General features: G+C 44.9%; 1 protein-coding gene across 2 annotated transcripts in view; it reads right to left on the minus strand.

Moving 5' to 3' along the window:
- The window catches only part of ABHD12B (abhydrolase domain containing 12B), a 304,395-nt gene that overhangs the window by 222,666 nt on the left and 54,536 nt on the right, over positions 1-27,193 (minus strand). For both annotated transcript variants that reach the window (XM_069638955.1, XM_069638954.1), the window contains exon 3: positions 9,037-9,139. In XM_069638955.1, the coding sequence (XP_069495056.1) occupies positions 9,037-9,139 (103 nt within the window). The remainder of the gene's footprint in view (positions 1-9,036; positions 9,140-27,193) is intronic.

Here is a 27,193-nt window from a genome sequence, read left to right on the forward strand (position 1 = left end):
AGACTTTCTCATGCTGTGCATGTCCTGGGGAGGTCTCAGTGTGAGACGATGTTGGATGTAGTGGGGGACAGCAGAGTTGATCTCGGGCATAAGCCAGCAGGTATTCCGCACCTACCCCATACACCTAACAAATGCCTTGCAACGCCCCAACTGGCGTTGCCCCAAGGGGCAAAGATCCGAGCAGGCCATTGAGCACAGCGCACAAGCATGTTAGAATCAGGTTTGAGGCATCTCTCAGCCACTCAACCAATAAGGTCAAATGGGTGCCTGCACGCCTCAGATTTCAAGCAGCCCTCCCTACCAAAATTCTTGCCGCCCACATCCCTTAGCATGTAGCTTATTGTAATAAGTAGATTTTGCAGGCTGCCCCCTTTCCCACATTTGTCATGCAGAACAGATTCTGCTGGTCTTTGTGGCATAAATGGAAGCAGATTGGCTCTACTTTGTGGAATAATCCCAAAATGGCACCTGCCAGTGGCTGCAGTGTTGCAGGCATCCAGAACACACTGTTCTCAGATTCCGCCCCCGGCCCGGGAGAATACTTTTCTTGCTACTCGGACCGGAGCTATCTGCATTGCTACATTTCCTAGCAAACGCTTCGTAAATTTGCAACTCTCTGTCCTGTGTTTCCCCAGCCATTCATTCTATCCTTATTTTGCTACTTACTAATCTCTTTTCTCTTGTAGAATAATTCCGCCCACTTTGCAGCTCTCCCATTCCAAGCTCTCTATTCCGGCTTCCTATGTGCTTCCAGGTAGGGACGAGTTGTCAAGTTTCCCTTAGCAACAGTTCAGTTTCCCTATCTCGTATTCATTCCTGTTTTTTTTTTCATTTCTCAAAGACGCTCGCCGGTCTGCTTCCAAATATCAGACAACAGGATTACATCTGATTTTGTCTCCCCGATCCTTGCAGTGACAGCCGAACGGCGAAGAACGCTGCTGTTCCGTGGCCATTACAAACCCAGCACAATGTGGCTCAGCAACGGGTAGGTAGGGTGTTCACTCCCTTTATCTCCCTTCTAGCCTTCAGTACTTACAGACTCCGTCCTCCTGTTTTCAGGCTCACGCAGACATCAATCCAATCGGCTTCCTGACATCCCATCTTTGATCTTCCTCCGTGAAAACCTGATTAGGTACGTCCTCCATTTGCATGGACATCTCCTCTATTGGGAAAGCACCACCCTCCTATGCATTTACCTTCTAATCCACCCCTCTAATTTCATCCTCTTCAGTTTCCACATACCACCTGTAAAGACTTGAGGATTCCTCTTCAGTAAGACATCCCGTGCCCAGCAGTTCTGCCAACAGAGGGAATCCAAAAGCATCCGGAGAAGAACCACATGGTTTTCTACCCCAGAGGGTGTGTCTAGGAGCTCTGTTCTACCGATACCGTTTTCAGGAGCAGGGGAATAGGGTGACCAGGAGGATCCTCACATCCACAGACTGCTGCCTCTGATCCAGGTCAGTGACAAGATGGGTCTTAAGGTTAACGTAAGGTGCATCATTATATTCCAAACATCACAACATTAGTCAACTCGCAAATGCTTATTTTGTTGCACAGGAGGTATAATGTATCCATCAGAGAGAGAGATGGAGAGAGAGAGAGGGAGAGAGATAGAGCTTGACTTGACAGTGTCAATATGACATAGTGAAATAGGACCTGCTTGCAGGGTTCCAATGGTAGGAGTGCATGGTTGCAGGTTGCTTTGCCTTGTAAGGCCTACTTCCCTCTCTCCTAATACCTTTCACCACACACACACACACACACACTCACAAATCCCCCATAGAGGGATGCCACAGGCTAGGCTGTTAGCACATCAGCACTAATTGTGCAATGACAAAGCTCTCTTCTATAGCCGTATCACACTCTCCCACATCAGCAGCTAACCTGACCCAAAGCGATGTAGTATATCCGATCTTGGCCTCTAATCTATGGATAACATACTTCCAAATCTATCTGTCCATCTCAGAGAAAGCAGATTGGCACACAAGTACTGGGTGCTTTCGGCCTGCACCCATCATTACTACATGTTTCGTATCTGCCTCTCCCACTGTCCCCACCAATACCCCCCTCCTATTATTTCTACACAGCCATGTGCAGGAAGGTCACCAAAAGGGTCAGAAGGGCGCTATACAAGGCCACTTAAATTGCATATACAGCTCCATCACCCATTGATTTCCAGAATACCTTCTTTCAGATCTTCATGTCATCGATGAAGGGGTTGAGTGCTTGGTTACCTTGGAAAAATTTACCAGGCTGAATTATTCAGCGACTTTTCAACAATATGAGCAGACAGATCGGTGACAGGTCGGGGGGGGGGGGAACTGTGTGTGTGTGTGTGTGTGTGTGTGTGTGTGTTTTTTTTTTTTTTAAGATACCACATTTACTTGCAGCAACTAGAGTGCAGACTCATTGTAAAGAACACAGCTCTTTCTATTGCTATTCAGGGGTAAATTGTTTTGGGAACAGTTGGACCAAAAGCTCCATAAGGTATTCAAAGAGGATAAAAAAAACATGGTACGTTCAAAAGAGGTCCGGATTTGCAGCTTCCCGTCTCATGCCTGCTTCTCAATCTTCCTTCCAGTGCCTGCCAAGGATGCAGGTCGCTTTGTTGTGCGACCAAGGGGTACTTACTTGGCCATTAGCAAAGATGTATTTCCTGCACTTGGCTCAGCATTTCTGGCTATTCCCAACTGCCCCCGAGGATTGCAAGTGAGGGACAAAATAATCTTATTCTGTGACACTTGGGATTACGCAGTGACAGATCAATGTGTGATCAGCATTGTACAACAAGAGTACAAGATTCACTTTGCCTCTAGTCCTCCAGAGACCGGGCTTGACTATGGCTACAAGATTGGATCAACAAAGTAGCGCTACTGCAGGGAATCAAATGCTTGGACCAGAAGGAAGTATTCATATCTGTACAGAGTGCCAGGGTTCATGTCATTTGTAGCCCCATTGATTTCAGGCTAATTTCTACTAGATTCTGGACATCTGGAGGGTCAACCTCTTCTTTGCAACATGCATTTCATGCTGGAGACCCTGCAGACAGAGATTCCTCTAATCTCAAAGAATGATTTTCTTGTTTTAATGGATCTTATAGATGCCTTTCATGATATTGCCATAAGATCAGATTCTATGTTTTGCTGTAGTAGACCTTCAAGTGAGAACAAAAATTGTCCTATGAGAAACTGTTAGGACAGTTTTTCTGAAGCCCTACCATTGACATCATCAAAACCATACAACTGAGACAGTACAAGACTCCACTCTTGGTATAAGGCTGTACCACCTGAGTTCAGGGTAGCGTAGACAGAGCAACCAGGCTTATCTTACGAGGGAGAGAAGGTTGTAGAATCAGTACAAAGAAATAGTAATACAAATGGTCCAAAAAAACACTGAAACACTATCTACTGTAAAAATAAATGGTTTATTTAAATATAAGGAGGCCCATATCAATCTTGGTGGAAATAAGTACTATCACATTATATATAACCACAATTATAAAAACACACGACTATGCTTGAAGGTGCACAGACCAAAGCATATAACCTTATTTGGAACACCTAACAGTAGTTCTAGGGAAGTCAAAAACCAATAGTTATTTTTGTATTACTTACAGTAATACAAAAGTAGTAGACCCTAACGGTTGTACCTTGACGCTCAGCAAGAAATTACATAATAAGCCAACTGGACAATATACTTTTCAGAATACTGGAACGCTTATTCCAGGAACCGTATAAACCTATAACTCTGATTCAGGATAACACACAGTTATACTAGGGGAGTTGAACCTTGGGGTGTAATATACAATTACTATTACTTTTCAGCTCAGTGGAACACAGTCTAAAATCAGTAAGCAAGTATTACACTATTTTTGGATGTCTCAAGGCAGAACAAGGTTAGCTACACCTAAGAACACTTTTCAAGAATGGGACACAGCTATTCAAGGCAGTATTAATGTTGTAATATGCTATTACAGTTTGCTTTTCAGATCAGTTCAACACATATAAAGGTAAGCAATAACTATTTAACTTGTTTTAGGATGGCACACACCAAACACAAGGTTAGTAAAAACCTATATACTTTTCAAAAGGAGCTATCTGCAACTTCGAGGTAAGTATAACCCAAGGCAGAATTATTCTGAACAGGCTAACAGCAAGTTAGTCAGTGGGTTGCATCATTCCTGGGACCCCGCAATGCAAGAGTCCCACCGACTCTTTTCAACATCTACATCCTGCCTTTCCTGACGCTGCTCGACAACCTGGGTGTTCAATATGCTAACTACGCTGATGACACCCAGGTTGTCCTGAAGCTCTCGGGTACCAAACTTGGATGGCAGCCAATACCCTGGCCTTCAACAATGATAAAATGCAGCTTCTGATTGTAGCTTCAGGGCCTCGGCTGAAAAAGCTATCTGCAGACTTTCAAAGTTTCAATATCGCTGGCTCTATCATCCCCGTGGCAAAAAGTGTGAAGACCCTCTGGGTCATGTTCAATGCTGAACTCACCATGAAACCTCAGGTTGCCTTTCTCCGGGTGTCCTGTGGCTACATCAATTAAACTTCTTCGCCACATTCGTCCTTTCTTGTCACCTAAGAACATTTCCCTATTCGCATCAGCATTGGTAAACTCGTGCTTGGACTATTCTAAAAGCTTGTTCATGGGCACCCCGCAGGCACATTTTACAGCACTACAGGTGGTTCAAAATGGTACAGTGCATGCCACCAAGGGTTTTACCAGACGAGTTCACATAACCAACGCGAGGAGGGAGCTTCACTGGCTTCCGGTGAATCATTGTGTTACTCACAAGGCCTTAACACTGAGCCACAAATGTCTTAATCTCCCGGCTCCCTCTTATCTCATTGAGCGCACAAAAGGTCTACCAACCATGCCGCTCACTCAGGTCTTGCGACCAGGGGAGCCTCCAACAACCGAAATTAAAAGTTAAAATGTTAACCACGTTCAATGTTCAGGCCCCTTTGGCCTGGAACGTCATCCCCCCAGCCCCCGATCTGAGAAAGAGAACATCCTTGACTGACTTCAAGAAAAGGATCAAGACCCACCTTTTCAACCTTGCACTGTAATTGACCCCTGTTTCTCCCTTCTGTTCTCGATTCTCGTTGATAGTCTGTGGTTTTATGTGCGCTCTGAGACTTATGGATGAGTGGCACAATATAAAAATAAAAAATGAAAATAAATACATAAATAAGTCAGGGGAAGTAAGACCCAACTGATATGATAGGATATGATATGGCATTTATAAACGCGCCTATACGCTAGTGTTTCAAGGCGCGAAATTGGGGACACTCATACATTTATATCCAAACAGGAATAGTACAGTGGAACCAACAGCATTACTTTTACGAAGAGGGGGACTCAATTCACAGGTGAGTAAATTAACCCTTTATCTACTTTCTGTTAGGTTGGTGAACCAGTTTCAAAGGAAAGCAAGACTTTATACTTTTCAGAATGGCAAAACCTATCAAAGGAAAGTAATAACTTTACAGATACTTTTCAGAATGGCAGAACATTTCCAAGGTAAGTAAACTAACCTTACATATTCTTTTACAAGTGGCAGAACACTTTCAAGGTAAGTAAGAACTTTTGTAACTGCTCGCTCTCAGAGTTACAGTTACCAACAAACTTTTTTTTTTACCAGTAAGTAAACTTTTCAACACTTGTTTTACTTTTCAAGACAGACCCCTTAAAGTATCCAGCACTTCCCAAATCTATGACATGAGTTCTCTCAGAGGCAGAAGAGGGACCCTAGTGGTCTAGGAGCCAGCTGTAGGCAGGGTGAGGTAGGGCCCAGTTGCAGGCATAATCAGAGTTCCTGAGTAACACTGTTCAAACAAGTATCTTACTTTCAAAGTTAGTTGATGGTCCAGGGACTTCAGAGAAGACACTGTAGGAGGGTTCTGCAGGGGACCGGGGTGAACTGGATGAGAGGACTCCCAATCACAAGAAACACCCCAAAGCTACACAGGAATCACAAGAGACTAAAGATAAGTAATACCCGAGGCAACGCAGTACCTCAGCACAGAAGAAGAGTTTGCAGCAGGAGGACTTTAGGATCTGCAGCTAAAAATCTGGTCACTGGATTCTTTGTCATGAAGACTGAAGACAGGACCCTGGAAGGACTTTTGAAGCAAGGATCAATTGAGAAGGCTCCAGGCAAGAGTTTCTTCAAGGCTGGATGCGTATTTGTGTTTTTGGCGCCCTTTTCAGGAGCGAGAAGACTGAATATCGCTGGTCGAATTCTCGTCGTTTGCAAGGTCCAGCACTCTGGTGAGGGTACTTTATGAACTCCATTCACGTCTCTGGAGGTCCAGCAGAAGGCCCACAAAGTTTCAGCAGGTTTCGGAATTCAGAAGACCGTATTGCAGCACCACTTGGGATGGCTCAAAATGCTGTTTTTCTTTTTTTTTATTTATTTTTTATAAACTCTTTATTTCACATTTTCACCAAATTACACTAAACAACAGAATGAACATCCCAGGCCAGTGAATTGCAAATTCATAACAGAAGAAAACAAAATATAATTGAAGTACAAACCATAAATCTGTATTTCATAGATAAAACATCACACTGACCTTAAACAAATCCAGATGCATCAAACAAATGACAACACACAACAGCCACACAGACAACACAGACCCCCCCACACATATATAAATGGTAAGAATGGTAATAAACTAACGCACTCCACTCCAAAAATCAATTTAGCATCACCCATATAGGTCAACAAAGTCCCCCCACATTTCCTCATAAAGAGTTTCCTTGCTTTGTTTACAATACATTGTTTTCTCAAAGCTGGACAAAGCCTTAACATCCAAAATCCATTCCTCCATCGAAGGTTTCTTCCGCGTCTTCCAGACCCTCCGCACCTGTTTAGCTGCCACCAACAACGCTTCGATTACCCCACACAACATCACCCAACTCACGTTCCGTCCACCCCTGTATAATAAGATGACCGCTAAGGGATTGTGTGGATAAACAATGTCCCAGATTTGATCAACCCTGTCAATAACCTCTTTCCAAAAACTCACCACTCGTTCACAATACCACAACATATGTATCAAAGTACCTTGATCTTTCCCACAACCCCAACACCGATCATCACCAGCTAACCCCAATTTACACATACGTACTGGAGTCCAATATATTCTACCCAAAATTCTTTGATGCATGTAGCGCAACTGCAAATCTGCTTTGGCAGTCGATGGCACTCTCCAAATCTTTTCCCATTCTCTCGGCGTAAATTCTCTGCCTATTGAGCTTTACTCGTGTCTTTGGTCTCAAACGTTAATATTTTTCGCTCTCGTGCTCTTCGTACAATGTTGTCACTTGCAACCTTGACTTCAACACAGACCAGTCTTGCATCGGTCTCCCCAACTCACCGGCTGTGTTTATTTCTCTGGTGCGGTTTTGATCCTGGAGCGAAGCACAGTACTACAGCGTCTGCTGCTCCTCCCCGACTTTGCTAGTCTTGCATGAGGGCCTCTGACACACAATGCAGGATACTTCAGTCTGGTTTCCTGGCCTTATGCCTTTTAATCTGAAGGTTTTTTGGAAAGTAACGGTTTCTCACCGGAAAGGTCAAGGGTATCTCCCTCCGTGCTCTCCCTTCTTGGTGTGATGCCTTTATCCCCTTGTTCAGCTGCATTCTGGAAAACACTGTTCCTTCGTTTGCTTTGCCTCGCTTAGAGTGTGCGCTCACGCTCCATCTTTTATCTGTGTGGGGAAGCTTAATGGAAGTCAGGTGTGAGATGTTAACAGTAATTGCCTGACTTTGCCTGACCATTGTAGTGGGAGATGTCAGGTACAATGCTCGGGTATGAGTCTGTTTTGTCCAAGAGCGGGTTGTCTGTGTGAAAGTGTACGTGCAGGGATGTTAGGGGGGATGGGGGGGGAATGTTACAGTTCCCAGGTATCCTACCTGGTAGAATGTAGTAAAGGTCTTATGGGGGGGGGGGATACAGAGTCTCGCCATAAAGTGTCCCACTCCTACTCTCCCAAGATCCCTCACCCAGATGATCCTCCCGCACCGGTCCACTGACAGGGTCTGGATCCCAAGGTGATGGCCGTGCCCTGGCCACCTTAGCGAGAGATCCCCGGGGACTAGCGTGTGAGACGCCCTCTGGTTTCTCAATGCACCAAATTAGTTAAACGATTCACAGCCACCAGCCATTAAAGGCAAGTTTGTCCTTGTAACAAAAATGTTACATTAAAAAGGAGAAAGGGGATACATTGTATCTCTCCAGCACTCCACATGAGGTGGGGTGTGCTGGTTTCACCTAATAAAATATAAAAAGGGATCCAAACATACTTTCTACCCTTGGGAACTGTAATCCTCACAAGGCTAGCCAGACAAAGTTTAAAAGGGGAGCCCCAAGGGCAACCCAGCAACAATAGGCAGTATGTGCCAAACGTTGTCAAAGAGGATAACATTAATAATACACTATCGGGAGTCTTAAAAATGGCACCCAAAAAAAAATTCAAAGATTCTGTGAGGGTGGAAAAAGGTTCCCATTCACAGAGGTATAGAGGAAAAATAATGCACCAGTAAAGCTAAAAGATCTGGCGTTGACACCGGTCAGGAAGATTCATCATTGCTATGAAAATCTTACCTAACAGAAACTGCATGGGTTAAGCAATTTTTTTACACCCATCCTGGAACTTTGTCCTCTCGCTGAATTGGTTTAAATAAACATTCCCAAAACAAATTAGAGTCCAGCGTATATTTTTTTGGGAATGGTTTTGTGAACGGCACAACAGTTCTAAACCTCTGACAAAGTGCTCTTCCTATGTGGAGTCCAACCTAATCAGAACTACAGGGTTACTATCACTAAGCGTGTAATATAGTCCACAGATCATTAATAATATGAAGGCAACATATCTAATCTCAAAGTGGATTCAATGATGAAGAACTTTGGTTGCAGTTAAGTAACTTTACTGCACATTTGGAATAAATGAACTTGCTGTACGAACAAGAGATTAGATTACTGATGTCACAATTGCACCACATAGACTCACCATATACCAACAATGATTCCATCCTCTGGTGCAAGATAGAAATTTGTGGTGTGATTCAAGAGTAGTCCAGGCTGTTGCAAGTCCACAAAGAAAGGGGCTTTCACTGAAACAGATAAACAAAAAATTAATTATTAAGAAGTGGAAGATAAATGTATCACACAAGATCGCAGCAGTGAGTGCTCCACCCACTGAGCTATTTTACCGACTTAAGAATCGGTGGCTGAAGGCAGACAAGGTTAGGACATGTTTTTATTACACCAGAAGCAGGTTTACAGCTCCAATTAAGTCATTAACTCTCAAAAGACTGCTATGAAAAAAGACTGCCAGCCACTTCCAGTGCAACATTTGATGGAAAGGCTTGATTAAAGTGAGCTGAAAGAGTTCCTGTGGGGAGGAGTTTTGGGCAGGTAGGGGCAGGAACTGAGTCTGAATGGCCAAAGGGATTAGCATGGTCATGGGCATAAGCATGGCCAGTCAATTGGAATGCAAATAACCAAACAACCACTACAAGCTGTGTGTTCCTCCTCATATTCCACGTCTGCCTATCTGTAGTCCGAAGCAATGTTTTCGGCTTATAGGTGTCGCAAGAGACACCCAATTGCCGAAAGTAAGAAACTAAAACTGGAGCAAAATCTTGGTCATGTGCACCTAAGCGGAGGATAGCTCAGGGGCAACACACTCATAGCATTGTAAGTAGGGTACAAGGTAGAAGGGGCAAATCTAAGATGCCCACTGGCATCTCTTCATTTGCTCCAGTTGAAATATATGATAAATGAGTCGGAGGTCGATTATGTATGGTTTTCAAAGCATTCGAGGGTAAGGGCACAACACCTGCCACAACTATCTTTTTGCTACATCCCCAGCTGCAATCTGAATTCAATCAGCACAAAATGTAGTGCCTGCAGTTCTGCAATGCCCTGGATCCTTGCTTGAGACCGCTCCCCAACCCACAGACTTTTACACGAGACTTCAAAATGCCATTCCTTGAATAGTCTTAACACTTACAAAGACCACCCTGCACCCGTGCACAAACAGTCTAAACCAATCATCAGAGTGTTGGACTCCCTCATGATCCACATCCGATGATATGACAGACTTTGCATTGTCCACCTACACTGCCGCCATCTTATTATAAGATTGTATCTGGAGTACGCAATCACAAGCAGAGAGCATCCATCCAACGTGCACTGATGTGCTAAGTTGAAACTGGAATGGCACAAAGGAAATGCTCCTCAAGTTGTATGGTATGAGCATCTAGCTCATTGATGGTCAACTCATGAGAAGCTATCACTAATTAAAAAGCAGCTCTAACAGACTGACGTATTGCCTGGTACATCAATAAAGCTGGACAAGCAAATTATCATATTTATATATATATTTTTTTGTTTGCACTTTTGCCACATTTCCGTTCGTGAGACTTAGGACCTCATTACAAGCCTTCGGGTAAAACACCCAGAATCAATGCATAGGTAATTACTGTTAGAACATGAAGTAATGTTGAATAATGCATGCAATATCGCAGGAAGCATGTCACTGCATGCAGAAATACCATTGCTGCAGAGAGAAATGTCACATATGCACAGCAAAACATTTTGCATGATGGCTATCAATGGACACAATATTCAACCCAATCTGTTCCATTTTGTGAAGAACAATTGGCGATTTCGGCTTCTTTAACGGCTTTTAAATTCAATCTTTGTGAATTCGATTTAAAGTCTCCATTCATTTTGAAATGTACCTTAAGCAGGAGATTGCCAATCCTTTCATGATGGCCCCAGTGACTTTGCTAGTTCAACATCTTCTCGTCCCGATGAAGGCAGGTTGTTTCATTCTCTAGTAACCCACTTAGCCGAAACTCTTGTCTCCTCATTCAATGTCCCGATTCAATTAACTCATTTAGGCAGTTCCTATGACTTGTGCTTTCTAATTAATTTGGTTTCATGAAGTTCTTTTCACAATTCATTTAATTGAACTAACTATTCACATGTATTAGTTTAGGAATTATCGCCACCGCATTTATTAATTAATTTCTCTGTATTCTTTTAGTTATATGTGGTTTAGTTTTTGTATAGTGAAAGATCGTTATTCCCACTTTAGTTGCAGCAAAGATGAACTTCACTGAGTGTATCACTTTTATCACCAATACATCACCATTGAACCATGATATGCACGTTTTTCATCATAAACCATTTGTGCATAACAGCTCACAGCGCCTCACAGACTAGTGTTATGAAGAAGAAATTGCACTTTTTAGCGAATAGCAGGGATATGTATTTCGAGACAATTACACACATTCCTTCAAAAACATTTAAAAAAGTCATCATAATGGGAATATACACTACTACTCTATTAACATATCACAGAAATCCCATTTCACGGTATGCTTTAGGAACCATATACATAAGGATAATTCACAAAATGTCACTCACTCACCAACGCAACAAAATGCTAAAAGATCAGACTCTTACCATTCCAAAAATGATATAAAGAAAGACGAAAGAATTCAAATAAATTAAAGTGGAGGGACGAAAGCAACTCCAGACAACACTGTGCAAAGATAACAATAAACCAGCCACACAACAGACCCACATATGTAGTAGAAACTAGATCCCCATAAGAAAATGTCTACACACACACACACACCCATTCTGTGCACATGTATAAAAATGCTGTCAAGAATAAAATGGCTCATAGTTAACAACTTAAAAAAAGAAATTCAATGGGCAACCACACATCTATGCTGTGACGTAAACCCACACTCACCAAACCACATTACCTAAATAGCCACAAACAAATGGAAGCCACTGCGAGATGATTGAACGGGGAACAATCATGGCAAAACCTGCATTACCACACAAGGGCCACCGAGACCAAAGCCAAGATGAGAAGTAAAATGTAAGTTGCTCAATTTTGTATTTTATTAAATTTATAGAGTGCCCTTCGCCAAAAGCACTAGTACAAAGTGTTAAACAGCCTCATTACGACCCTGGCGGTAAGGGGTTTACGCCAGCGTTAGCTGCGGCGACCCCTTATCGCCAATTACGAGGTCCCTTAGCGCCATGGAGCTTTTAACACCCGCTTTTAGCGGGTGTTAAAATCCATGGCGCTAAGGGACCATGGAGTTAATTACGCCACCGTAATTTACGGTGGCGTAATTAACGCCTTCCCCACTCCCATTATGCCCTATGGGGCAAAAATGGGAATGGGGAAGGGTAAATGGGGATTGGGGACTTACCGCCCCGCCAAGGTCGGAATGGGGCGGTAAGTCCGCCAACCACCATGGCGTAAACGTAGTTTACGCCATGGTGGTAAAGTGACGGCCCAGGCGGTAACTTACCGCCTGGGTCGTAATGAGGCCCAAAATGAGTAAACACACCGGTCAAAAACAGAACAAAGAATCAATCAAAATCAGATAATAGAAAGAGTGGATAAAGATAAGAGATGGGCCATAAAATGAGCATAGAAAATTGGATGAGAAGAAGAAGAGTGAACAGACAGAGGAAGAGAATTTCAGTGTTTGGGTGCCAGAAGAGAAAAAGACCAGAAGAGAGAGGATACACATGAGGGTTTGGGTACAGTGAGAAGAAATTGATTCTGAGAGTGAAGAGAATGAGTTGTAGAGTGAAAGGAGGCCAGTGAGGAGAGATAAGGAGGAGCAAGACCACGAGTACATTTGAAGACAATCAGGAGAACATGATAAAGAAGAGGAGACTCGAATGGGAGGAGCGAGATAGAAAGTAGAGCTGAAGTTATTGAGGAACGAGGCAACAAAGAAAAAAGAAGACGGACTGAAGAATTATAGATAGAACAAAAAGTAAGAAGATGGGTGGCAGGGAGACCGAGAAGGAGAGATGAGCCGTAGTCAATACGGGAGGAGACCAGAGAAAAGAGAAGAAACTTAGTAGCGCAGAAAGATAGATAAGGTTGAGCGCGACGGATATTAAAGACAGCATAGCGGCAAGAGTGAGCAATGGAAGAACTATGCAATGAAAAGGAAAGAGAAGGATAAAAAATGACGCCCAAATTACGTGCAGAAGAGGAAAACGTAAGGGAAGAAGGTGGGAAAAAGAGCGGATGGGGGAGGGTAGGAGGGATAGTGGTAGCAGGAAAGAAGAGCACCACCGTCTTCGAGGTATTGAGGTGAGGAAAGTAGGAGGACATCCAGTTTTGAACAACAAAGACATTTAGAGACGGTAGAATGTAAAATAGCATCAAAGGAAGAGAAAAAAAGAAGATTCGAGTATCGTCTGAATAAAGATGGAGCGAAAGATTAAAGGATGAGATAAGAGCAGACACTGGGGTAGTACAGAGCAATAAGAGGAGAGAACATACCCTTGAAGAACACCACATACAAAAGTCACATTTGAAACAAATGCAAACCCCTCATCCATACATACAACATTCATAAATCAAAAATAAAAACTCACTAATTTCAACATTAATTTTATAGGATATCTACCATGGAAAGCCGGGATGAAGACAGCAACACTGGTGCAGGCAAGTCAAACATAGGTGCTTGGGCAGGGCTACAAGTGTGTTAAGAAAACCCCATGCACACACCACATCATATATAGATTTTCACCTAACACCGGTATCTATACCAGAGAGAGTCCAACACTATATGCTTGTAGGAAAAGGACCCCAAAGCCACTTTGGAACCCTTTTTTCTACCAATCCCAAACCCACCATGAAAAAAAAATCCACCCTTAGAAAAGGAATTCAAAGAAGTAGAGGTCTACTGCAAGAGGGGCATCAATGGCATTGTATTGTGGCAGCGGACATAGAAAAGAAAGAAAATAAACAAATATGACTACTATTAAAATTTGAAGAAACACAACAAAAAGATAAATTGGGATTTTACATAAAGAATTAAGAGCTAGAGTTGGAGGGGTAGGCGGAGGCAAGTTGGGCACAGTCTGCACAATCTTTTCTTACTTTCTATTGCCGTGCTGGAGGAGGAGACTTTGCAGCTATTCAAAAGCCCTACCTAAAGCGGAGAGGAGCAGAGTTGGGGGCGAGTTGGGCACAGTCTGCACAGTCTTTTCTTACTTTCTATTGCCATGCTGGAGGAGGAGACTTTGTAGCTATTCAAAAGCCCTACCTAAAGCGGAGCGGAGCGGAGCAGAGTTGGGGGCGAGTTGGGCACAGTCTGCACAGTCCACACAGGTAGCCTGGGAGCCTGGTTGTCCTGGGCAAATTCTATATGTACATGATCTGTGGCGCCAACAAAAAACTCTGGGAGAGTATTGAAATGTAAGTACATTTCCTCCATGATCAAGCTAATACGGGAGTTCAAGAAGGAGTGTGGCTACCTTGTTTTGAGGGGAAATCCATATCCTGCCATAGCCTGTTTTTGGAAGCCTCTGCTCCGCTCAATAAACTATCCACATAGCCTGACTTGTATGCAGATCTCAGAGAGTTCCTTTACCGGGAACCACTCCCTCTCTCCCCACTGCTTCTGACAATATTGTTTGATGTTCTAAGCAGTGCCGCAAGTTCTATTTTTTATATCCGCTTGCAGTGATTTTTACTTTCTCCTGTGTATATTTCTGATGATATTGGACTACGGCATATCTAAATATCTGAACGCGCCAAACCATGCACATTTTAAAAGTTGAACTTTGATGGAATTACATATTTGAAACGTGTTTCTTTGTACCCCTGGTGCTATCTACCTTCTGATTCCTTGATCTTTTGGAGCAGTGACGCTGCCGGACAACAGTGTTATTGTTACAAAGCCATTTTACCTGCATAATTTGTGATGCCTGGGAAACAATGCCTGAGGTCTAATAACTATAAAATGAGGAAGAATGTTCCTCAGCCCAAAAAACGCAGGTGGGCTCCGGTACACGTGAACGAGCGGACAGAAACAGTGGAAATTCCACTTAATCACGTATCACAAGTTCTCCCAGTGATAAGCACCACAAGGGGTGGTGTGGGGCCGGCACCATCGATTCCCACTTTACATCTGAACCGGCCGCCCAGCCTGAACCCCCATTTGTTCAGGCAACTAATGACTGTTTGTCTGGTGATTTGTTACACATTCAGACTTTTCCTTTTCAGCAATAATAACCACTCTTTGATGGTTTTGTGCTATTCCTTGCAAGACTCATTAGCACCTGAGACCATAAGGCAGAAACACCCTATAGTGCAGTAGGTGTCACAAGAGTTTCAGCATCCACCGTACTTAATACTACTGTCGGAAATGTACCCCCCGAGTTTAGACCACAAACATAATAAAGATGTCTATAAAGGGCACAGGCTGTCAACCTCTCCTAACGTGAACCCCCTAGAAGATGGGTTCACCATCGCTATCTCTACCACCAAAGAATCAGGGCAGCAGAGCGAGACCCAAGCTCAACTATCGGTCTTGAGTGTCTACCATGAAGGTGGTATTGAAAATGCGTGGCAAGATCTTGGAAGAGGTATGCATATTGGCCAGTAACATTACCCCAAAAGTGGATGACGACATAGAACTGGGTGCACTTACTGCTGCTGCAATCTCGTACACCTCTGACAACCTCAAGCCACAATATGGGGTGGCTGCCGCAGAGGACGCCAGCATTATAGATGCGGATATCGTTGCTTCAGTGGTAGACGAGATGACCGAGTTACCTAGTAACACATCTACCATCTATCTTACCCGAAAGCGAAGTAGGAAAAAGAAAAAAAGGGACACAATCAGAAAATGGCTGTAAACAGGGAATTAGTGGCCTTAAATAGCCAATGAGGTACTAAGGACCCGCTTGAAGAGGGGTCAGATAATAATAACAAAGTTAAAAAAGTAAATGGTAAAAGAAAGAAGGTGCCCAGGCCCAAAAGTATGTTAAATAGCTGGTTGTTGAACGACATAGGTCATGCTGCTCCGAATGAAGGAGAGGGGGCAGAATGATAGTATGGTGCTCCCCCATCCCTTCCCACAAATACCAATAACTCAGCTTTACAATTGCAGCTGAATAGGCCCATTGTTACTGCAGTGTCGTCACCCGATAGGCACCAACATGGTGATAACTTAGTTTCAGATGCCACCTTAAAAGGCGATTCTAAAGGAACCCCCCCCAAACAATCACCATTAAGAAGAAAAAAACAGGGAAAGCCAAGGACCAATACCCACATTAACGGAGCAGACTTTCAATCTCTGACTCAGAAAATGTTGGCATTAAGAAACTTGGACACCAGGTACTTCGAACCAACAACCCTAAACACCAGTTTAGCAAAATACATTCCTGTACGACCGAGGCAGCGAAGTTGATCATATCATAGAAAGACTGATATGCAAACCTTGGGTATGATCTCGATGTTGCGGAGGAGGGCTATCCATCTGACCCGAGGCAACATCGAGATTTGAATATGATCAAGGATAAAATAAAATCTATTGACAACAAGGGTCTGAGCGCAAAATTTGATAGTACACTGCAAAGAAATATCTTCGGGATTTTGAATTGGCTTGTGCTAAATAATGGTAATGCTCAAACAGGTGGAAGTTGAGATTTGGCTATTACTTCTTAGAATACTCGAGGATTTACACATTTGCTGGAGTCTGGAGGGTCACCAAAATTTGATTGCAGAGGGATGTCTTTCTGCTACAGGAAGTTTGGTAAATTACCGTTGTTAATTCATGGTTACCAAATTTCCAAAATATTGGCCAATAAATAGCAAAGAGGCCGCCCGTATGTGGACCTCATAATTGGAGTTAAAAACCATCTAAAAGCGGTAAGAATTATGACTAGAGCTGAACATTTGCATATATTACCCGTCAGTGTGAGTTTTAATAATTCTGGCGGCTGTATAAATATCATCAATGCCTATGAACCTCCAGGCTCCTCAAAAACAGACGACATCTTGGATACTGCATTGGGAATGATTGGTGACATCAAGAACTTTGATGAATATGATCAGATAGCTGTTGGGGGGTGGGGCTTAATGCTTGCGGTCAGTGCCATGATGAAATACAGAAAACAGACTTTGTGGTGTGAAGTCCATGACTAATGCGCTGGCAAAAAACCCAGTCAAAGGTAACATATGGGTCGACACTATGCTTGAATGGGATTGTTATCTGTTGAATGGAAGAACGGTGGGAGACATCCCGGGGAAAAGTATAAAACTTGGGGTTAAACAGGAATGTTTGCTTGCCCCCCTGTTATTTAAAATGTATCTGGCAGAGCTAACGGGTGTGCTTGAGCTGACTAATAACTGCCCTCCAAAGATAATGTGGTGTAAGGTTTCTTGCCTTTCTTATGCAGACAACCTGATCTCCGGACTTAAATGATCTATGGAAGCACTACAAAGGTTCGCTAAAGAGCATGACCTTATTTTGAATTATGAGAAGATCAACATCATGCACTTTTCATATAAGCGTTCCTCAATCCCCGCCCTGAATATTAATGGAAATACCATCGAGCAAGTCCACAGTTACAAAAATCTGGGATGAGAATTCACTACTAGGGCAGACTATGGAGAACTGGTTGTTGCAAGGAAATGGAAGGCAATTAACAAGTTGAACATGATGTATAGATGCATTAGAGCGGCATCCAGCTTCAGCTTCCAGGGATCCTTACTTTATACAGGCAATGTTTTTGTACCTCAGTACTATATGGGCTGGAATCCATTAGAATGAAGGATTCTTCCTGGCTTGATGTGCTGTAGGGTAGATTTTGGCAGAAAATGTTGCGACTTGGACGTGGGGTCCCAGTTGAAATTATTTGATTGGAGCTGGGCCTTACATCCCTGGCAACCTTGGCAGTGAAGAAGAGAAATATATTATATCTGAAAGCACGTAAATCCCCAATATGTCCACTACTATCTTTACTGGATCTACTAGCACCCACTACACACCCATCTCAGTGGCATCACTGCCTCTCGTGAGTTTTGATAACATGGGATGGAATCCTTGTTGGGAGGATAGTCTACAAGATCTGATTAAGAAATCCTCAAGTAAGTTAGAGCAATGGGACTGGTGTGCAGACTATACATCATAACTCGTTAAGCAGCTATCGCCCTATCATAAATCAGCTTGTTCACAATTATAAGATGCCCCAATATTACATCAGCCTGTGCTCTTCTCCAGAACTGTGTAGGTTTGTCATTTTGTTACGTATTGGCAGATTGCCAGTCTTAGACTCTATTGGTTCAGAAGAGGGTACCCCAAAGAGAGGAGGAGCTGCCGTTCTTGTGGGTTAAGAGAAAAACTGGAGACCGCTCCGTATGTGCTGACAGAATGCAGGGTATATGGACTTTTATATATATAAAGATGCTGGGCACATATGTAGCTGACCTCGATAGTATTAAGAGTGAGTCCTTTTGGCGGTACTGTTAAAACTCTGGACACAAATCTATACATATTGCTCTGTTTAATGACTGGAACGTAATCCTGAAGCTAGGGAAAATGGGAAAGCAGGCTAGATTGTATAACTGGAAAAAACAAGGGGCGTCCTGTGAGTCCCTCTGCCGGACAATAGTCCCGGGTTACGAGAGACTTACCCAGAGTCTCACCCTAAGTTACTAGGGGAATCCAGACATGGACCCCTTGCTCACTATTCTTAGAGAGGCACAGGTCCTGGGGGGTGCTGTTGCGCACGACAGACATGGCTGCCTGATTCGAGCACTCCGGCCTGGGAATCATCCGTTATAAGAAAAAATCCTGATTTGGAGCATGATGCGGGATACCGATCACACCGAGACGTGCCGTGGGTGTTGAAGCACCCACACGAGAAATCCTGGAGAGATAGGTGCCTGGGCTGAGGAGGTACGAGACCTGGTGTTCACTGCGGGGAGGAGCTGTGGAGCGAGCCGGTCCCCGGAACCAGGACATTGCGACGGTGAACCGCTGACGCTCTATCTGCTGGGGGCATAGAGAGGAAGGCCTACAAGTACGTAGTAAGCACGGACCAGGACTGCAGCGGTCCGCCCCGAGCTGATCGGCCCATACTCCCTTCCTTCGATATTTAAGAGCGATCCGAACACAGTGGGGCCGGATTGGCGCTACAGAGGCCAGAAAAGAACCGCTTCCCATACGCCGCCTCCCCCAGGTGACGCGCCCGAACGCCGGAGAGGTGAAGTCCCCCGCACCTGAGGGCTACCGGACACGAAGGAAGACACAAAGCCCTTCAATATCCGAGAGCGATCCGGACACGGAGGGACTGGATCGGCACTGCAGCTGCCGGGGGAGGACCGCTCCCGGTACGCTGCCTGGCCGAGGAGATGCGCCCGAGCGCTGGAGAGGCGCGGTCCCCTGTGCTTGAGGGGCCTGCGTCTGCGGAGGGAGACACAAGATCCAAGATTGGAAACTTCGAGCGCTGGTAAGCTGGGGAGGTGAGGGAAGGCCGGGCTAGAGCTGACACCGAGGGAGACACCAACGGCTGCAGGGGCAGGCGGCTTCCCGCCTGTCCTGCGGGGACCTTGTGGAACGGTCCCAGCATGGAACAAACACTACGATTTGAACGCCGGACAGGGCGTGGGTCATGGTGGTTTGGCGACGCTCATGCCCACAATAAAGGAGTGTTGTGGGGCTGCTGGTTACATGAATACTTGGCTACCAGATCCACTGCTGCTGCTGCAAATAAACACTGATTATTGAGACAGTCAGTTTTGCCCCGGGAAGGCCGGTGATGTTGTCGAACAATCGATGCAGAACACATACTTAGCTAGCCAGTGTATCCTTAAGCAAGAAACGTGAGAGAGCGCAATCCATTGGAAAAGATAGACGCCTGCACTGGATTTGGCGGAGGGCTGTGACTGGGGTGCGGTGGCCCGACAATACTGAGTAGTAGGGAATAACTTCATATTCCTACGCCCCCAAACTACGGCAAAGAACAATATCCCCTCAGATTGCCCGGTACAGACCGCCAAGAGTCTCCCAGGCCATGGGAAACACAAGGAAGCAAGACAAGGTGGCGGAGGGAGCAAGCGCCAAAAAGAAAGGACCGATGGACTCATACACTAGCAGCCAGGCGGGAAGCAGTGAGCTTGAACCACCATTGGCGGCTAGCCCTGTGCCCAGTATAGAGAGCGAAGACAAGGTTGAGTACTTGACTAACATAGTCCAAAATGGATTCCTACAGCTGAATATGAAGCTGGATGACATTGTAACGACCATTGGCACATTGAAAACTAGAGCCGACAAGCATGACCTGAGACTAACGGAGGCAGAGAACAGAATTGGTACTACCGAAGACACGGTTGCTCGCCATGACCAGGACATTGTTCAAGCTTTCTTTGAGCTGGGCAAACTACAAAACAAGTGCAAAGACCTGGAATCGCGCTCGAGAAGAAATAATGTACGCATCGTTGGTGTCCCAGAGTCATTTGGCAAAGACAAAATGGAAGTGCGGGTGGAAGCTCTCCTCAAAACCCTGTTGGGAGCGGACTCCTTTTCAGAACACTTTCTGCTTGAACGTGCACATTGAACGCTGGCTCCAGTGCCAAAGCCTGGGTCACCGCCCCGCACAATTATTGCAAGAATGCTCAACTATAGGGACAGAGATACGGTCCTTCGGAAGGCAAGAGAACTTGGTACGCTGCACTATGAAGACAGTCGCATACACATCTACCCGGATTTTGCCACGGAGGTTCAGGCCAGCCGAAGATCGTATGAGCCAGTCAAAAAACATTTGAGAGCACGACAGGTCCCATATGCACTAATATTCCTGGCCAAACTGAGAATCCAATATGGAGGAAGGGCACACTTCTTTGAAACTCCTGCTGCAGCCCTGGCCTATGTGGAGGCCACTATTCCGCTGCCCCCGAAGGGCCGAGGGCCGGACCAGAATGGAAGACGCCCGCCTGCAGTGGAGGACTGACACGTGGCTGAATAGCCCAGCAAATACAAGTAATCTTTGATGTTTCGGAGGTGTTCGGCCCTGTAGGGGCTCCAAATAATGTACACTGGGTCGTGAGCTCGGTCGGGTGGCCTCGTGACTGCAACGAAGCACCCTCAGGAATGTTCCTGACGGTTACTAGGGTTCATCGTCAAGTTGGGGTGGATGAGGTGGGTGGTGGGGCGGATAGGGAATATGGGGATGTTTTTCAGTATCACAGCCACCGAGACAGGGTTGAGCCTGGTGGGAAAGTTTGTATTGATGGATGTTGTAGGTTAATTGATGTGGTCTTGCAGACAATGGCGCTATTCAAAGGCTGGTTACTGGCTTATACAAGGTCACTTCTGTACAAATACGATGTATACACATACCAAATGGGAGACGGACTACGGATAAGATTAATGTCATGGAATGTCCGAGGCCTTAATAATCCAATGAAAGTCCGGAAGGTCGGTAATTATGTTACTAGACATGGGCATCAAATCTTAATGCTGCAAGAAACACATGCGCAGGGCCTGGTCAATGAGAGAATACTGGCAAAATGGGGCAAGTTGCGCTACTACACAGACTATTCATCACAGTCTAGGGGGTTTGTACCCTTATACATAGCTCGCTGGGCTTTATAGCCAAGGGACACCTGGCAGATCCGATGGGAAGGTATGTACTGGTGTGGGGGGAGCTAGCTGGCAAACATATAACCTTGTTAAACACCTATGGACCCAACCTAGACGACCCTGATTTCTACTTGCAAATGCTCGAGATGCTCACCAAACATGATGCAACCACTGTTTTGTGGGGTGGGGACTTCAATGTTGTATTAGACCAGGCCTTGGATAGATCCGCCAAGGTAACCAGGCCACCTTCTAAGGCGGCACTGACTTTAAAGCAAATAATTTTGCAACTGTCCCTACAGGACGCCTGGAGGGTGCTCCATCCGGTCGATAAGAGGTTTACGTTTTACTCTTCTCTACATGATAGTGAGTCACGCATAGATTATTGGTTTGTATCTTCGAATTTAGCACACGCCCTACAGAACTGCGAAATCCTTCCTCGCACACTATCGGGTCATTCTACGTGGTGCTGGAGATCACTTTGAAAGATGCGCCTAGACCATCAAGGAGATGGAGAATGCCTAGAGACATACTAAAAGACCCAAATGTAGTTGAAACTCTACACACTGAAATTGGCAATTTTTTTACGGATAACGTTGGGTCCGTAGACCACATGTCATCAGTATGGGAGGCCTTTAAAGTCTGGGTTACGGGGGCACTGCTGTCCAAGACCCCTGATCTTCTGAAGGGAGTATGCCGTGAACTGGAGGGGGTAGAGAGGGACCTGAATACACTGGAGGAGACCTATGACCGCACGCATGGTGGGGACACTCTGGTGGAAATCCACAAGTCCCTTAGAGATTTTGATCGGCTGGCAGCGAGGGAAGTATAGCAGCCCCTACCCGGGCTCGCAGATACGGGGAGGGTAACAAGGCAGGAAAAATGCTGGCCAACCTGGTAAAACATGAAAAACAAATTAACCCGATCGCAATGATCCAAACGGCACAAAATGAGATAATAACGAGCGAGCAGGGAATAAACGACGAATTTGTTAAATTTTACAAAAATCTTTATGCGAATAGGGATAGGAAATCCCCTGCTGAGACTAAATATGTTGGAGCTCCCTAAACTCCCAGAGGAAAGCAAGTTACTGCTGGAGCAACCTGTCACGGCATAGGAGCTCACCGAGGCAATTAAGGAGCTCAGGTCTGGCAAGGCACCGGGCTCTGATGGTCTGGGAGCTGAATTTTACAGAGAATTTCATGAGGAACTGGTCCCCGTGCTGTTAGAGGTGTGGGAAGAGGCGCTGAGAATACAAATATTGCCCCCGACAATGCGCGAAGCAATAATCACAGTATTGCCTAAACCCTGACACCCGCCACAGGATATGTCTTCATACAGGCCCCTATCCCTGATAAACGTAGATGCAAAAATCTTTGCGAAGGTGCTGGCAAATCTTGTGTTACCCTTAATGCCCACACTGGTTCATCCGGACCAAAGTGAGTTCATTCCCCAAAGGTCTACTGCCTTGAATCTGCACAGGCTGTTCGGCATAATGTCACAAATAAACCCGAATAAACAAGCAGTGGCGGTGTCCCTAGACGCCGAGAAAGCGTTTGATTCGGTTTCATGGGAGTACCTCTTCCTGGTGCTTGAGTCGTTTGGGGTGGGCGCTTACTTCATTAAATATGTTAGACTGCTATACACTGCCCAGGGTGCGAGGGTGTGCACGAATAGAACTATATCTGAGCTGTTTGAGTTGGGCAGAGGCACCAGACAGGGGTGCCCTTTTTCCCCTATCCTTTTTGCTTTAACAATAGAGCCCATGGCAGCGGCGGTGCGATTGCGGCATGTAAACAAAGGCATAACGCTGAAAGGAGCCACCTAGGTAATATTGTACGCGACGATACACTATTGTATGTACGCGAGCCAGACAAAAGCATAGCCCCCATCATGGCAGACATTAGTGAATTTGCAGAATACTCTGGATATACGGTGAACAATACTAAATCAGAAATTTTCCCGCTCACCCCCTCTACAAAGTGCCCTGCCCTGACGTGCGGCCTTAAGTGGTCGGAGCGACACATCAGATACCTGGGAGTACTGGTTTCAAGCAGCAGGCAGACCCTATACTCTGATAACCATGACCAGGCGCTACAAACACTCAGCACCAAGCTACAGGTCTGGAGGCACCTCCCAATCTCATTGCACGGTAGAATCGCCATTCTTAAAATGATTGTACTCCCCAAGCTACTATACTTATTCGTAAACATTCCTATATGGCCGGGAAAGGAATTCTTTTCCAAACTGCGATCCATGGCAGTGTCATTAGTGTGGAACGGCAAGGTGGCTAGGATAAGCTGGGAAAAGATGACATAACCATACGAAACAGGGGGAATAGCAGCACCAGATTTTGAGCTCTACTGCACGGTGGCGCAAGCACAGTTCACGAAACACTGGTACGATGAAGCGGACAACTCACCCCACACGTGGATAGAGGAATACACCACTGTACCCACAAACATCAGATCCGTTATCTTTGATACGAGGTACAGGGATTCCTGTGATTTCGACCCTGTGAGCTGCACCGTGAGGGCCTGGGGGGGCTACATATAAAAAAATTGAAAGTAGAACTTCCATACAACCCGGAAATTCCGCTATGGAAATACCCAAATGTTCCCCCTACATTCGACACCAGTATACAGGAGGCCTGGGACCCCGATATGGAGATGAAAGTGGGAGACATGTACATAGATGGGAAGTTTGTAACCCGAGGATGTCCGCTCCGAATGCTACAGTACTATTGAATGAGATCTGCATATCAAGCGCAATGGCCATCCTTCCCTGACGAACCTCCCTCCCGCCCATGCATACAATTGGTTACAACTCAGGGTGGACTGGGAATCTCTAAACTGTATAAGACAATCCAAACCCACATCCCCACGTCCAACCAAGTGAAAGAGAAATGGGAAGGGGATATGAGAATGCAGATACCTGAGGACAAATGAGAAAGATATTGTGCACTTACAAAAAGGGTGTCCCTCAATGCGGGATTGCGCCAAATACAGTTTAAAATCCTTAATAGATTGCACTACACCCCTGCCAAAATCGCTAAATTCACACCTGATGATCCAGCCAACTGCCCCAAATGCGGGACCCCCCAAGCGGGATCCTATCATATGTATTGGGAATGCCCGGTCGTGACAAGGTTTTGGGAGAGGGTTGCAGCCATGTTGACAGACATCGCGCAGATTTCCCCGTGTCTGACCCCACAAAAATACTTGTTTGGGATATTGGGAAATGCTCTGAAAAAGTTAGAAGACTGTTCAATGTATCATGTGTTATTGCCAAGAAATGTATACTGCAAGTATGGAAAAGCCTGAACCCCCCCCACCATGAACACGTGAATTAACTTATATCAATTAATGTGAGGAACAGTACGTGCTAACCCTACCAAGTATGAGCCGACCAAAAGACATTTGGTGTCATTTCAGGGCCTACCTATGCGATATGCTTTCGGACAGTGAAACAACTATGTAAGCTGTAGATTCTTAAACATTTGGGGAAGATATTGTTGTATGAAGGACCATATGTTGTGTTAATTGAATGCTGCTGTAACTGTTGAGACCATCAATAAAGAGATGTTTTAAAAATAAAAATAAAAAAATTTAAAAAAAAGAGGCACAGCTCCACCCTACTGATGAGGTCCAACCAGACCGAAACATGTGTCTGGGGTTGCTGTTGGTACTCTTGTTCAGAGGCGAATTGCCTAGCATTTCGGTGCTGGACTGCTCCAGGGCAGGACACAGACTCATATGCTTTGGATATTTGTCCTCTGTGAAATATCGTGAGCTAAAGAATCTGGTTAAGGCCCTTGCAACAAGGACTAATATCTGGCAGAGGGACTCCCAGGACCCCCCCTTGTTTTTTTGCATATATTGTATAACTAATATTGATGGCCAAACTTTGCCTAGAAATATGCTACATGCCAATAGCAAACCAGAAAGCCCCTCTGAAAGAACTGTGCTTATTGGCATTGGTGTATACATAATAGTGGCACAAATTAATTTTACCGTTAACTTGAACTGTTATGATGAATTTCGTATTCAGCACTCCCTATGCTATGTGAGTATCAAGTCAAGAACCCATATTAGACGGGCAATTCTGTGTACTGAAATATTCCCAGTTTGACTTCGTAACTATATCGTACTTTTATATTAATTATGTGAATTACGATTAACTATTGCGATGAGTGTATAATATGTATGCATCTGTGATTTATTTATCTGCATTTGTGTATAATTTATTATATGTATTAAATTTGTTTCTTTATGTATGTTATGATAAAGCTCATTTTGAGCTATGAACAGAACAATAAACAATATATTATAAAGAATTAAACAAAGATCACTCAAAGCAGCCACAAATATTCCTGTGTCATTTTTCTATCATTACTTTCTATTTTTGCAGTTATTTGTCCCAACTCTGAGGATTCCCTTCACTTGCTGCTGTATTCTATGATTATTTTACTCCATTATTCCTCACAGCGAGGCTAAACCCAATGCCTAACACAGAGGGCTTGTCTTTTTGTGCTCTGCCTTACAGTCCTTATGACCCCTAAGGAAGGGTACCACACAGTGTTCCAGACAAGGTACCCTGTACTGGCTTTTTCTTTTTGTAAAATGGTTTCCTCCTCAGCAAAAGAAACGTAACACGCTGGGATCCATTTTTGATCCCCTCCACCATTAACAAAATGGATGTTGCCTTTGTTTTCCTTGCTCTCTCCCTGTTTAAGTTGAAGCTCATCTGAAGAAGATAGCTGCACTTTGACCACGGTTTTGCCTGGCCTTTGTCCCAGAGTGGCCATTTTGGAAGTAGGCATTTCCTCCATAGCCCCTTCCAGTTTTTACAATCATTTCCCTGTGCAGCAGTGAGCTTTAAAGTGCAACCCACAAGCCAAGAGCCTGCAATCGGCACAAACAACCCCTACTCACTTCCCTGTTGGAGTTGGGGCAGAGCTAAAAAAGATTCCTAAGCTTCGACCACCATTTTGCCTGGCTTTTGTTCCTGAGCCACCATTCTAGAAGCAGAAAACTCCATCATTGGCCCTTCCAGCTCATGTGGAATTAACTAAATCCCTGTCCAGTGGCTTCCCACTGGCTGGCATCCACAGCAAAGGGCTGCACGGATAAGGGCAGGTTTCAATGGGCCCAGTTAGCTTCTGGTAGGTCTTAGGGTCACTCATTCTGCCCAACTATCGCTTGCATCCATTTCCCCATCAATTCATAACTATCGCGTTAGTGCCTTTTTGTAAATCTGCACAATCACTGTTATGAACGTCCACCAATGTATATACCAAATGCACCTTGTAAATTACATTTCTTGGTCCCCTGGGATCGAGGGTTTTTTTTAAATTGCATCTCTTGGTGATCTAGCACACTGATTTTTTAAATTGCATTTCTTGGCTACTTAGGAAGGTGAGAAACCAGAAGGTGTCTCACCCACTAGTCCCCAGGGATCTCTTATCCAGGTGGCCAGGACATGGCCATCGCTATTAGATCGAGTTCCTGGGGGTGGACCAGTGCGGGAGAATCACCTGGATGGGGGGTCCTCGGGGAGTGGAAGTGGGACACCGACGGGTGAGACGCAGTAACCCACTTTTTATAACACCTTTTCCCCATCCTATCCCGTAGGATACTCAAACACTCTACCCCCCCACCCTCCCTTTCTGACACAAGCACACCAGGAAAGACGACAGACAAACACCAGAGCCATTTACCTGATATTTCC

Source organism: Ambystoma mexicanum, chromosome 14, assembly GCF_040938575.1.
Source record: "Ambystoma mexicanum isolate Mex_15411 chromosome 14, UKY_AmexF1_1, whole genome shotgun sequence".
NCBI lineage: Eukaryota > Metazoa > Chordata > Amphibia > Caudata > Ambystomatidae > Ambystoma > Ambystoma mexicanum.